Source organism: Rhipicephalus sanguineus, chromosome 10 (assembly GCF_013339695.2).
Source record: "Rhipicephalus sanguineus isolate Rsan-2018 chromosome 10, BIME_Rsan_1.4, whole genome shotgun sequence".
Taxonomy (NCBI): domain Eukaryota; kingdom Metazoa; phylum Arthropoda; class Arachnida; order Ixodida; family Ixodidae; genus Rhipicephalus; species Rhipicephalus sanguineus.
The window spans coordinates 102,269,468-102,281,479 of record NC_051185.1 but is presented as its reverse complement, the minus strand read 5'-3'; the positions used below and the strand labels follow the sequence as shown (position 1 = coordinate 102,281,479).

General features: G+C 48.7%; 2 protein-coding genes across 2 annotated transcripts in view; both read left to right on the top strand.

Moving 5' to 3' along the window:
• Nucleotides 1–8,891: 8,891 nt before the first annotated feature.
• LOC125760284 (uncharacterized protein K02A2.6-like) overlaps nucleotides 8,892–12,012 on the top strand; it is a 25,439-nt gene continuing 22,318 nt past the window's right edge. Inside the window, exon 1 of the mRNA XM_049420161.1 lies at nucleotides 8,892–9,003. The gene's annotated coding sequence lies outside the window, so the exon portion shown is untranslated. The remainder of the gene's footprint in view (nucleotides 9,004–12,012) is intronic.
• LOC125760285 (uncharacterized protein K02A2.6-like) lies at nucleotides 9,833–11,991 on the top strand. Its single transcript, XM_049420162.1, has 2 exons — nucleotides 9,833–10,627; nucleotides 10,942–11,991. The coding sequence occupies exons 1-2, from the start codon at nucleotides 9,833–9,835 to the stop codon at nucleotides 11,989–11,991; spliced, it is 1,845 nt and encodes a 614-aa protein (XP_049276119.1).

The following is a 12,012-nucleotide window of genomic DNA, read 5'->3' as shown; positions in this document are numbered from 1 at the left end:
AAACAACACACGAATTCAAGCAAAAGGTGGCATTGGCCGCATGGGAAGCAATTGCAATTGCAATGCAAACTATGGGCGGAAACACAATATAAACTGTCGCTCCAAGAAAGGAAAAGCTAATGGAGGCAAGAAAACCAAATGAGAAATAAGGTTAATAAGTGAAGCATAGGTTGAATACGCCGGTAAGAGTTTAGAAACACTACTGAAGCGAAGAAGCTTGCCATATGCTCCATCTCCACTAACGTGAAACCTGGGGACAGGCGAAGCATGCAGTGTGCGCCGGTGTTTCAGCTTCATCGGCGCTGCGTCGGCGTTGTCTTTCGCGGGCGAGTGCGCGTCCTCGCTTCTTCCGAAAGCGTCTATCGCAGAAAGAGCGTTTTTGGAGCCAACGCGCGCCGTTCGCTTCACTTGGCGCGCGCTGATTTCGCACCGGTGAAGTGCCGGTAGGAGGAGCAATCGCGCCCTTGCTGAGGCGGTGGCGCCCTTTGTTGCGTTGAACCGGTTCAATAATTTCAATGAGAGGCAGACTTGCCTTAAGTTGTCTTCGTGTTAGACACCGCATTATGTGACGAAGTATGATTTACAGCAGAACACTTGGCATTTGAAACCAATTTTGAGACTGAATTTGAAAAAAATTCTCTTAAAATGAAAGCGAATAAATCCTGCTTATTCCACTATTTCAAATTCGTTCAAATCGTTTTAGTTTATTCTGAACCGGTTTTGACTAATTTACACTTTTTTCTGACCAAAAATTCACAACTTGATTTACCGTGTCAACGACAGGAGACACCGATAAGCCGAGACCTTAAGGCGCTACGCCCCTAAAGTGGTTGACAATTGAGCGTACAATGCGCTATACTAGGGGAGAGCGCAAACCATCCAAACGTTGCAGCATTTCGTTGGAATCGTTACGGGTTGTGCTACGCAGGAAAGGTGAGCAGTTTACTAATAACAGTTGCTTGGGGCTGAAGAGGAATCGAAACCACGGCATGATTGAGGATCGTCATCGTAGTAGACACCGGATTAAATTCGACCAAGTAGGTTTCTGTAACGTGCATGCAAAATCTCTGCACACATGTGTTCATTGTACTTCGCCGCATCAGAAGTGCGGCCGCCGTGACCGCAAATATAGAAAATAATAGAAAGTATTACGACCTGTACTACGTTACAGTGTCAAGCTGTGAAGGGCCAGAGTGTCCAATGGAGCCAACTCTAGACGGTCCTCAAGTAAGGTCATTCGTTTTACTGACAAGAGTGGCACAAGTTTCCCTAGCATTTGTTTGTAAACTAGGAGGCTAAGGTTCACACGAACGCCATTTTTGAAAGTCATGAGAAGACATCAATGAAGAAGCACAAAACTATAAAATAGGAATTAGAATATTAAATCTTAAAGTCCCTCTTTAGCCTAATCACGACGCCTAAAAGGTTAACAACTGCCTTACAAATAAGACAAGACTTGCTAATGATGCACGTTTTTCATCACAGACGGTGTGGGAGATCAGACGCAAGCTCCAACAGAGACCCTGTAATAGTGAGAGAGAGAGCGAGCGGAACTTTATTCAAAGCAAAGGGAGATCTTAGGTCCTCTATGCCTAGGGTCCTACGTCCAGGGTTCCACTGGCGTTGGCTGCCCGCAGGACTTGATCCATGAGCGCGAGCTGCACTCCTTGCTCGCGTATTATGAATTGCTGGCGCCGCAGCGCACGCGAGAGATAAAAAAGAGAGAGCGATGAGGGAGCCAACGGCGGCCGCCGGGAGCTTTTGCTCGCTATCGGTTCTTTTTAGGTCACAATGACTGGGCGCGCGCGCGTTTCGAACGCACGCGCGCCCCTCCCAACGCCGCAGATCCGCGCGCCGAGGGCGCGTGCGAGTGGGTTTCGATAGGGTGGTAGTTTCGAGGAGCAATGTGGTTCGGACTGTCAACATGAAGTACCTCCGCGTCCACCTGTGCACGGACGGAGACGCGCACGAGTAACACGTTAGACAAATTATACGGCACGCATCGCCGACAGGGAAACACGAAACCCAAAAGTGCGTCCAAAATCTTTGCCATGTTAGCTTGATGATTAGTGGAATCACGTAGGTTTGGGCATGTCGCTGTTACATTGCTGTTTCGAGCGCATACACGAGACAAAAACAAGTAACACCGAAGAATACATTCGTTACCTTCCAACAGATTTATTTTCAAAGCGTCGCACTCATATATGTGGGATTTGTGAAAGGCCCGACAACATTCTGGAGAAAGGCACCAAACTTGCAATGGAACCTAGATTTTCTGCTCGAGAATTGTTAACATTAGTCAGAGATGTTTCAATGTGTACTGAAGGCAGTGATATTTAAAGGTGTTTTTGTCAGGTGTTGATGTGGTATCGCGGGCAATGCTCCCCAAGTCAAAAATAACAGCCTGGCTGTCCTTCCTGCAGACAATGAAGGCGGGTTTGTTGTTCTTCCGCATGAGAATTTAAAAGGGAAGGCCAATGCAGCTAATATTATTAATAATATCTGCGGTTTAACGTCCGAAAACCACCATATGATTATGGGAGACGCCGTAGTGGAGGGCTCCGGAAATTTTGGCCACCTGGGGTTGCCAATGCAGCTATTGTATGTGCATTCTTAACTAAAAATGATGTTTTCACTGAAAAAAGTAAAAAGCGAAGCAAAAAAATTATGTCAAAAGTTAAACCACAGCAAACTCGCTCGTGATATCGGAAGTAAAACAGCATTGGTTTTTTTAACTGATCTTGAAGTGAAGACCCATAAGCCAGAATGGTCCTTGCGCATCATCGTGTCAGAATCAGGTACATGGCAAATGTCTGTTGGCCTTTACATTCAAGACAAGTTGAAGTTACTGAGCATAGATGATCTGTTTTTGATGACGAAGAATTCTTAGCAAGTGATCAGTTGTCTTCAAACTGAGCCTTGCAATAACTTGCATGCTTTCTCTATCGACGTCAAATGTGTATATGATTTCTTGCCCCATAACGAGCTGATTTCGTGCGTTCAAGAATGCATGGAGGCTTATGATCAATTCAAATCGATAAATACTGCCGCCTGCGTATTGTTGCAAGGGTTTCGTGACTTTCTATTTGCGTGCCATACCTCCTGAATCTGGTTTAAATATTTTTCTTCAAAAATAAGAAATTCGCATGAGTTCATGCATTGCGCCCATCCTTAGAGGTCTGTATCTTGCCCGCCTAAACAGAAAATTCGGAAGCCAACTTATCAGTTCAAATGTCAAGAACGTGTACCGGTATTTTGACGATTACATTGTTTTCCTGGATAGAACCATAATTGACAATGACGTCTCTCAGCTACTAGACGCTTTTACATAGTGCCATCATACGCTTCTTATCACCCATGAAACACCGGGAATCAACAGCTTCAGATATCATACGCATGCGTTTAACAGGTAACCATGAGTGTTGGTCGTATGAGCATAGAGACAATAAGCCATTCCTGCCATTTTCGTCGAGTCATTCTAAGCTCGTAAAAAGGAGTATAGAGAAGCTGACTATAACGAAGGCGCTTCGCCGCTCCTTCTATCACAAGTGTCAGAGCAGTTTCGTGCGCGGGCCGAGCGCTTGAAAAATGCTAGGTACCCACAGCCAGTGATCACTTCAGTGGCCGAAGGGCTTAAAACCTTCAAACGTGGCCGCCTGAACCCGCTGACAAAATTGCAACAAAAGGAGGGGGGAAAGAAACAACAGTACGCTGTGGTGTCATATGTACACGCTGTATCACACAGGCTTAAGAAGATTGGAAGCACTGCTAACGTCAAGAGCGTGTTCACAGCACGAAACAGACTGTCCAGACTGTGCAAAGCCAGCTACCGGAAAGCCAAGGAAGCTGGGTGTACGACAAAAACAGACATAGCTTTGATGAGTGCGACACCAATGTCGTGCATGCGCCACCGCTAACGTGCGGGAGGAAGTAAACGCCGGCCAGACTGGTCAATATATGAACGATAGCTTGCGGGAGCTCGCCAGCAATGTGCGCAATGGCGCGATGCGGGCCATCTTAGCCTCCACTGCAAGAACTGTGGGTGAAATGCCCCAGTATTCGCAATGCTACATCGTAGCAAGCAGCGCCAAGCAAATGACACGCGAGGTAACACAAGCTGTGAATATCGCTAAATGGCGGACACGTGCGTAAGTCCAACATTAGTAGGTCTAACAAAGAAAGAACTCAATTATCCTAATCACAATTCATGAACGACATGGCGGAAAAGGCAGTAAATATCTTCTCTTAATCTTTTCGTTTTTAGCCGGCTTTCACTTTGCAGTGTTCATCGTTTCCGACGTGAAATGTGACAGTTGCGGTCGTGCGGGATTTTCACCAGTCCCATATATATGAGTGCTACGCTTTGAAAATAAATTTGTTGGAAGTTAGCGCCTGTATTCCTTGGTGTTGGTTCTTTTTGTCTCGTGTGTGCGCTAGAAACAGCAAGTGAACAGGAACATGCCGAAATCTACGTGTTTCCACTAATCATCAAGCTGACGTGGCAAAAATTTTCGACACGCTTTTGGATTTCGGGTTTTCCCTGTCGGCGATCCATGCCGTAATAATTGTCTCACATGTTTCTGGCAATCCGCTCGTGCGCGTCTTCGTCCGTGCACTATTGGATGCGGAGGCACTTCACGTTGACAGTCGGAACCAAATTGCTCATCGAAACTATCACCCTATCGAACCCTATTCTCACGCGCTCTCGGCGCGCGTATCTGCGGTGTGGCGCAGGGCGAGCGCGCGTTCGAAAACGCACACGTGTGCCAAGTCACGTGACGTCAAAAAAAAAAAAGAACCAGTAGCGCGCGAGCGCACCTGGCGGGCGCCGCTTAGCGCCGCTGGCTCCCTCCTCGCTATCTCTTTTTGCCCTCTTGTGTGCGCTGCTACGCCAGCAATTCTTAATACTCTCCCGGATCGGAGCTGGCACAACCCTGTGACAGTAAAAGCGAAACAAAACGCTGCAGTAAAGATACACAATGAAATTTGAGGTTACAGTAAATATGATATTTAATAACAGTATCAGCGCGAAAGAAGCCAAGAATTCAGCTGTGTGATGGAAATCGGAGGTCTTATTTTACTCCAAAATTAGCGAATAGGTTTAAAATAATTTCTCCGAAACATCAGTTGATAGATCGGTCTAAATGAAAGTCTCACTAGCGCGTTACAGCTTGCCGCTGATCGCCAGTTGTTTTGTCGTCGCATGCTGCCATGTTTTAGCCAACTGCGAAAAGAAAAGCGGTTGCAACAATTAAATTTTAAGTCAGCATGAAACGACGAAGGTTCGAGTACACTCTTAAAAAAAGAGTCATGTCTACCTGACTTTCTTTGTGGCAGCCGATGATCAACTTTTTTTTCTAATGATAATCACAATACTCTCGTCGGCGCTCCTGCATGAAATAGATGACTCCCTTGCTCCAAGGGAGTCAGCCATCGACATGCATATACATGGTGATTTAAAAAAAGAAAGCTTTACTGACTGCGACGGATATACAGTTCACTGGTTAGGCGAATGCGTAATATGATATACGGAAACCTACCGGTTGAGAATCTATAGAATGCGATCGTGAAATGCGGAATTACGCAAGCATAATGCGATGACTTCAGTTACATTGTTGCTGAAATAGCACGTCGAAACGTCTACAAATATGCAGGGTTCTGAAAAATTTAAAGTCTTGCCCTCCAAGCGAAACATTCACAGTTATGACAACGTTTGACAATGACAGCGCTAACAAATTTACGAATCTCTGAACGTTTGCAAGTGAGGTTCGTAGATTCCTACGACTGCATGTACTGCAGAAAACATACGCTTACTAGTGAAATGACCATGCATGGTGTTGAATTGTTACACCTTAGCGCAAACTATGAAAGAAATGCATGAATAAGAAGTAGGAGAAAGGAGTAAGGTAGGGGCAGAAAGGTCTGCTTTCTCCTACTTTTTACTCGTGCCTTTCTTTCATAGTTTGCGCTCATAGTTTGCGCTTTCTTTCATAGTTTGCGCTCATAGTTTGCGCTTTCTTTCATAGTTTGCGCTCATAGTTTCCGCTTTCTTTCATAGTTTGCGCTCAGATACGCTCATCGCAGCGTTGCGCAGGAAGGAATAAGGCGCGCTAGAGGGCGGAGCGTAGGAGAGAAGAGAGAGAGGGAGGGGACGCGCATGCTCATTGGGGCTATGGGCGCCGCGGGAGGGATGGACAAAGCCCCCGCCGTAAGAGCTTCGCATCTAAATGTCGCACTACATATGCATCGTAGAACATTACAGTTTACATTCGCAGTTGTATCGTTAACATCAGTGGGTGCTTCAACCACGAATCCGTGCAGCACATAACAGGCGAGGTTTGCCATCGACTCTGGCTCGACAATCAGGTGTCCTCGCTGTCGTGCAGGCGCTCGGACGATCAGCGCAGCAAGGCTTTCGGCGTGATTCGGGGGTACCATCTGGGTCTCGGCAATCCTGCTGGGACACCAGTTTGCGGCAAGTCCAAGGACACTTTGGTCTGTGGTAAGCTACCTAGCTTCAGCACAGCGAACGGTTACGTGTAGCTCGGATGCCCTAAGGTCTTACTAATTATGCTGAACGCCATCGAGGAACGCCTGCTTACCCCTCGACTGCTGTTCACGTGTGTTCATGTCTATTTGAATGATGGACGATCAGTTCCTTCATGCCGTACTGACCGTTCCAGTGAGTCGGGCGCCTCATACAGATGAAGATGAAAGCTGTCTTCTAAGTTTTATTTTCTTCTCAGTAGACTGCGGTAACTACCCCCTACCCTACCACCAGGGGCGTAGCCAAGAGGGGGGTTGGGGGGTTCAAACCCCCCCGAAATTTTTCAGTTTTGCTTGCGTATATATACACGCACACATACAAACACACGCACGAACATACATAAAGTATGGTTGAAGCCCCCCCCCCCCCAAAAAAAAAAAAAAAATTTCTGGCTACGCCCCAGCCTACCACGAATGATTTCTGCAGCTAACGTAGTTTACTCCTGCTTCCGGGATCGGCCGACTTCTGACGAAGCAACGTTGGCACGCGATCATCTTAAGTCACGTCATGTCACATCATAACGATGCCCTGATGACGTCATAACAACCTCACAAATTTCAGCGATTGCTGGCGTCACGATAAGCCGGATGCTTATTTTTTATGTATCACTTCGTGGTGACGCCGATGCCGACGGTCCCCTTTCCGCTTTTATGACGAATCTAAGCCTTTCGCCTTAAAAAGGCGCAATTACCACGTCATCGCATAAGATTCTCTTTCACTCCTCCTGTTCGGCATTTCTGCGACTAAAATAATAAAGCCGTGCTCCTCCGAAGCGTGGGTGCAGGCGTGCGTTCACTTATTCTTTGTGGCGTTCGCCTGATGTGGAGAGGACGGTAATATAGCCTCGCCGGATGGCTTACACTTCGACCAGTAGCACTGATAGTTGGACGAGTTGGTAAGGTTTCATGGTTATGAAACAGCGCAACGAAAAAACACGCTACATTCACAGCTAGGAAGACGCGAAGACAAGCGAGGAAGACAAGAGTCTTCCTCGCTTTTCTTCGTGTCTTCCTCGTCGTCAGTGTTGTGTGTTTTTTTTCGTTGGGCCGTTTCATAATCATTACACCTTGGAATTTTCATACGCGAATGTTTTATGAACGCTGCAAGTTGTTCGCAACATTTAGTGCCGAAGAGCGGAGGCCAATGCAAATATGCGCCAACATGTTGTGAGAATAAAAGTACAGTGAGCTTTGCGGTAAGAGATGAAAGAACTTCGATGTCACACTTAATATAAAGGGTCAATTCTCATTTGGAAACTATTATTGATTAGAGGTTAACCACCTGCGAATACAGTGGTGCGCAGTAAATCGGAGGTCTTGTCGAGGCCGGTAGTTAGCAAGGCGGTTCAAAAAAAATTCACGCCATATCCCCGAAGTGAATGATGCTGGAGGAGCTGACTCGGAGATAATCGGGCACACGTGAATGCTCCCTACAAGTCTTCTACTGTCATATAAAGACGTCACACGTTGTTATAGTAGCGATTGTGGTCAGGTTGTTCTCGAACCACAAGCGGTCGCAGACCTCGCAGATGTGTCCAAACGTGTGGTCGAGGAAACCGCACTTGAAGCGCGCGTCGGTGCCACCAACTTCAAGTAGCGACCACTTTCGTCGCTTGGTCGCTGCATCCCGTGCCCGTATACCTCTTCCAGGTTCTCTTGCCTCCGCTTCCGAGCTGCATCGGCTTCGCGGGCTTGTATCTCGGGATCCGCACGACGCTGACATATATCTGCGGGCACGCAGGATCTCACCGCAGGGTCCTATCGGCGAGCCCGCACTGCTGCTGCTTTGCGAGCCCTCCGCTCCGCCGCCTTGTCTTCTTCGTTCATGTTAATATTATTCAAGCGCTTTGCCGGAGTGCAACGAGCGCCGCATGCTACAGTTGACTGCTATATGTGGTTCTGCCTGTGTTATTATCATCATCAATGCTCTCGAAGAACAAGAAGAAGAAGACTTCTACTTCGCGCGAGCGTGCGCATACTACAGTTGGCTATTCTATATGTGGTTTTGCCCGCATTAATATTATCATCAAGGCACTCGAAGAACAAGAGGAAGAAGACTTTTTGTTCGCCCGTGCTGCGCCTGTAGCGGTCGCCTCTGGAACTAAGGTTACGCGTACGGCGCTGGACTTTGCCCTAGCTTAAGAACCTGGCGAGCCAGCTCCTAAAAGTCCACGGAAAATCTCCAGTGCAACTTGTAACACAGTAGCCACCGCTACACGCGCTGATATGTGATGTGTGATATGTGATATGCATCGTGTTGCGTCATCACCAGGTTGCTATAAAAGATGATTGCGTAGGAAATAAAGGGCAGTGTTTTTCCACGGTATCATGCGTGCTGCTTGTTCCTTCAGCTGCTCTCCGCGAGTTGGCTATGACAGTGGCGACGAAGATGAGATTGTGATCTCCTGGTGCTGCCTGGAACGTCCCCTGTGAGGCTCTGTTCTCTACCGTATATCAGTGAGAATGCCTGGAGTCGGCAAGCTTGAGCCGTTCGACGTGGGAACAACCAGCTGGGATGAGTATCAAGAGCGTGTAGAACAATTTTTCATAGCCAACGACGTCGAAGATGAAAAAAAGCGAGCAGTACTTCTCACCTGTTTGGGACCGGCCACGTATTCATTACTGCGGAACCTGCTGTCACCGTCGAAGCCGTCAGAAACAAGGCTGTCAACGATCCTTGACGTACCGAAGAAGCACTTTTCGACGAGATCATCGGAAGTGGTGGCAACGTTCAAGTTTAATTCAAGAATACGTCATTCTGGTGAAGCGGCTGGGGTTTTCTTCGCTAGCCTGAACAAACTTGCTGACGATTGTGCTTTCGGCTCGTTTCAAGACAGAATGCTTCGTGACCGCATTGTGGCAGGCGTCAACGACGAGGCAATGAAGCGACGACTGTTGGAGTTACCTGATTTGACCCTTGATACCGCAAAGAAGAGAGTTATCGCGATGGGAGCGGCGAACAAAGATTCTCGCGCGCTGTCAACAGCCATGCCAATGACTGTTGCGCCGACGAATGCCGTGTCACGTGATACAGGAAAGCAGAAGCATAAACCAGTTTCATATTTCCGCTGCGGAGGCGAGCATCTGGCGACGCAGTGTCGACATGCAAGCAGCGTCTGTCACAAGTGTCGAAGCAAGGGGCACCTGGCGCGAGTATGCAAGGGCAAGGCAGTTACAGTGACGAGCGCAGGTGGTTCAGCGTTTTTTTTCCCGGAAGCATCAGTCAATCCATGCCGTAGCCGACGAAGAAAGCCGCTCTGAGACACCGGCACCGCAAGTCTACGAAATGTGGCAAGTGCGCGCACCGGATCATGACGGTAGCCCGTACAGGGTTGAGGTGTCCGTGAATGGAACTTCACTCATTATGGAAATTGACACGGGAGCAAGTGTGTCTCTCGTGTCGGAAGAGACCTTTCGCCGCATATTTCCGTCGCGTCGTCTGGAACCGTCAAGCGTCATGCTGAAAAGTTACACCGGTGAGCTGTCCCCGGTGCAAGGCAGCCTGCCTGCGACTGTACGACTGGGAAACCATGAGTGCCGGGACGTGTTGTACGTCGTCCCAGGGCGCTGCCCGTCCCTTATGGGGCGTGGCTGGATAAAAGGCCACAGAATCGAGCTGCGCAATATGATGGACGTTAAGGCTATCACGTCGGTTGAGGGACTGGTCGCTGAGTATGCGAGTGTTTTCGACGACGCCTTGGGAACATTCAAGGGAGTGTCCGCGAAAATAACCATCGAATACAACCCGAAGCCGCGGTTCTTCAAGGCTCGTCCTGTTCCGTTCGCAATGATCGACCGCGTCAACGAGGAACTGATGCGCATGGAACGAGTTGGAGTGCTGCGTCCAGTCAAGACTTCGGAATGGGCTGCGCCTATCGTGCCTATCTTGAAGCGAAGTGGCCAGATTCGGATATGTGGCGACTTCAAAGTCACTGTTAATCCCGTGACAGTGCCTGAAAAATACCCGTTACCACGCGTCGAAGACCTGTTTAGCCGTCTTAGCGGTGGCGAGAAGTTCAGCAAATTGGACTTGAAGGATGCGTATCTGCAAGTTGAACTGGACGAGGCATCCCACAAGCTGGTGACTATCAACTCACCAAAATTAAGGTACCAATACACGCGTTTGCCTTTTGGCGTCACATCTGCTCCTTCAATTTTCCAGCGGGTGATGGAAAATCTGCTACAATGGCTCAGACACGTTGTGGTGTACTTCGACGATGTTCTTGTGACTGGACGTGACGACCAGGACCATCTAACAAACCTGGGCCTAGTCCTAAGCCGGCTGAAACAAGCTGGGCTAAAATTGAAGCTTGATAATTGTACCTTCCTGGAACGACAATTTGAATACCTGGGTCACGTTGTCACGGCTGGGGGTTTCAACCCAACCCTGAAAAGGTAGAGGCCGTGCTGAAGGCGCCTAGACCCGAAGATGTCAAGGCATTACAGAGTTACCTAGGCCTAGTCAACTTCTACCGCAGGTTTCTGCCGGGGCTGTCTAGTGTGTTGCATCCTTTGAACGAGCTGCTTGTGGCCAATGTGTCGTGGGAGTGGCGTGAGGACCACGAACGTGCTTTCCAAAGGAGCAAGGAGCTACTTGTTTCAGCAGCAGTGCTGGCGCATTATGACCCCAAGAAACCCGTGGTTCTCGTATGCGATGCGTCACCGTACGGCGTTGGCGCCGTTCTGGCCCATAGAGAAGACTCGGGGGCTGAACGACCAATCGCATTTGCGTCACGAAGTCTCGCACCAACCGAGCGAAATTACAGTCATATCGACAAGGAGGTTCTTGCGCTCATGTTTGGCGTAACCAAGTTCCGACAATACCTCTGGGGACGCGAGTTCGAGGCTATTACGGACCATAAACCATTACTGGGCTTGCTTTCTCCGGACAAGCGCGTACCTGAGATGTGTTCACCGCGTATCATGCGTTGGGCTCTGATGTTTGGTGCGTATAACTACAAGCTCACGTACCGGCCGGGAGCAAGCATTGCCAACGCGGATGGTTTGAGTCGCCTACCACTACCAGTGTACACTCACCCTGTGGAAAGGCCAGCGGAAGTTTTCATGCTGGAGGCTGCTTATCCTCGGGTGCTACGGTCAACTGTAGTCGCGGAAGCTACTTCCAAGGACCCAACCTTAGCGAAGCTACGAGATGCCTTATGGTCTGGAGCTCAGCTACGCGATCCCGAGTTCAGGTTCTACGCAGATCGAAAAATTCAGATGAGCTTGCAAGAAGACTGTATACTTCTCGGATCGCGAGTGGTCATCCCAAGTGCATTACAGCAAGAAGTGTTGCGACTCCTTCATGAGGGGCACCCTGGAATGACCAAGATGAAGGCTATCGCCAGGAGTCACGTCTGGTGGTCTTCGTTGGACGAGGACATTACCGCTGCAGTTCGCCAGTGTCAGGTCTGCCAAGAACACCAGAGGGTTGCGCGGCGGTAGCGATGACGCCATGGCCGTTTC

Coding starts and splice junctions, on each gene's coding strand:
- LOC125760285 (XM_049420162.1), top strand. CDS start 9,833: ATGTGGCAAGTGCGCGCACCGGATCATGACGGTAGCCCGTACAGGGTT. Junction 10,628..10,941: donor ACGAGGCATCCCACAAGCTG/GTGACTATCAAC, acceptor AACCCTGAAAAG/GTAGAGGCCGTGCTGAAGGC.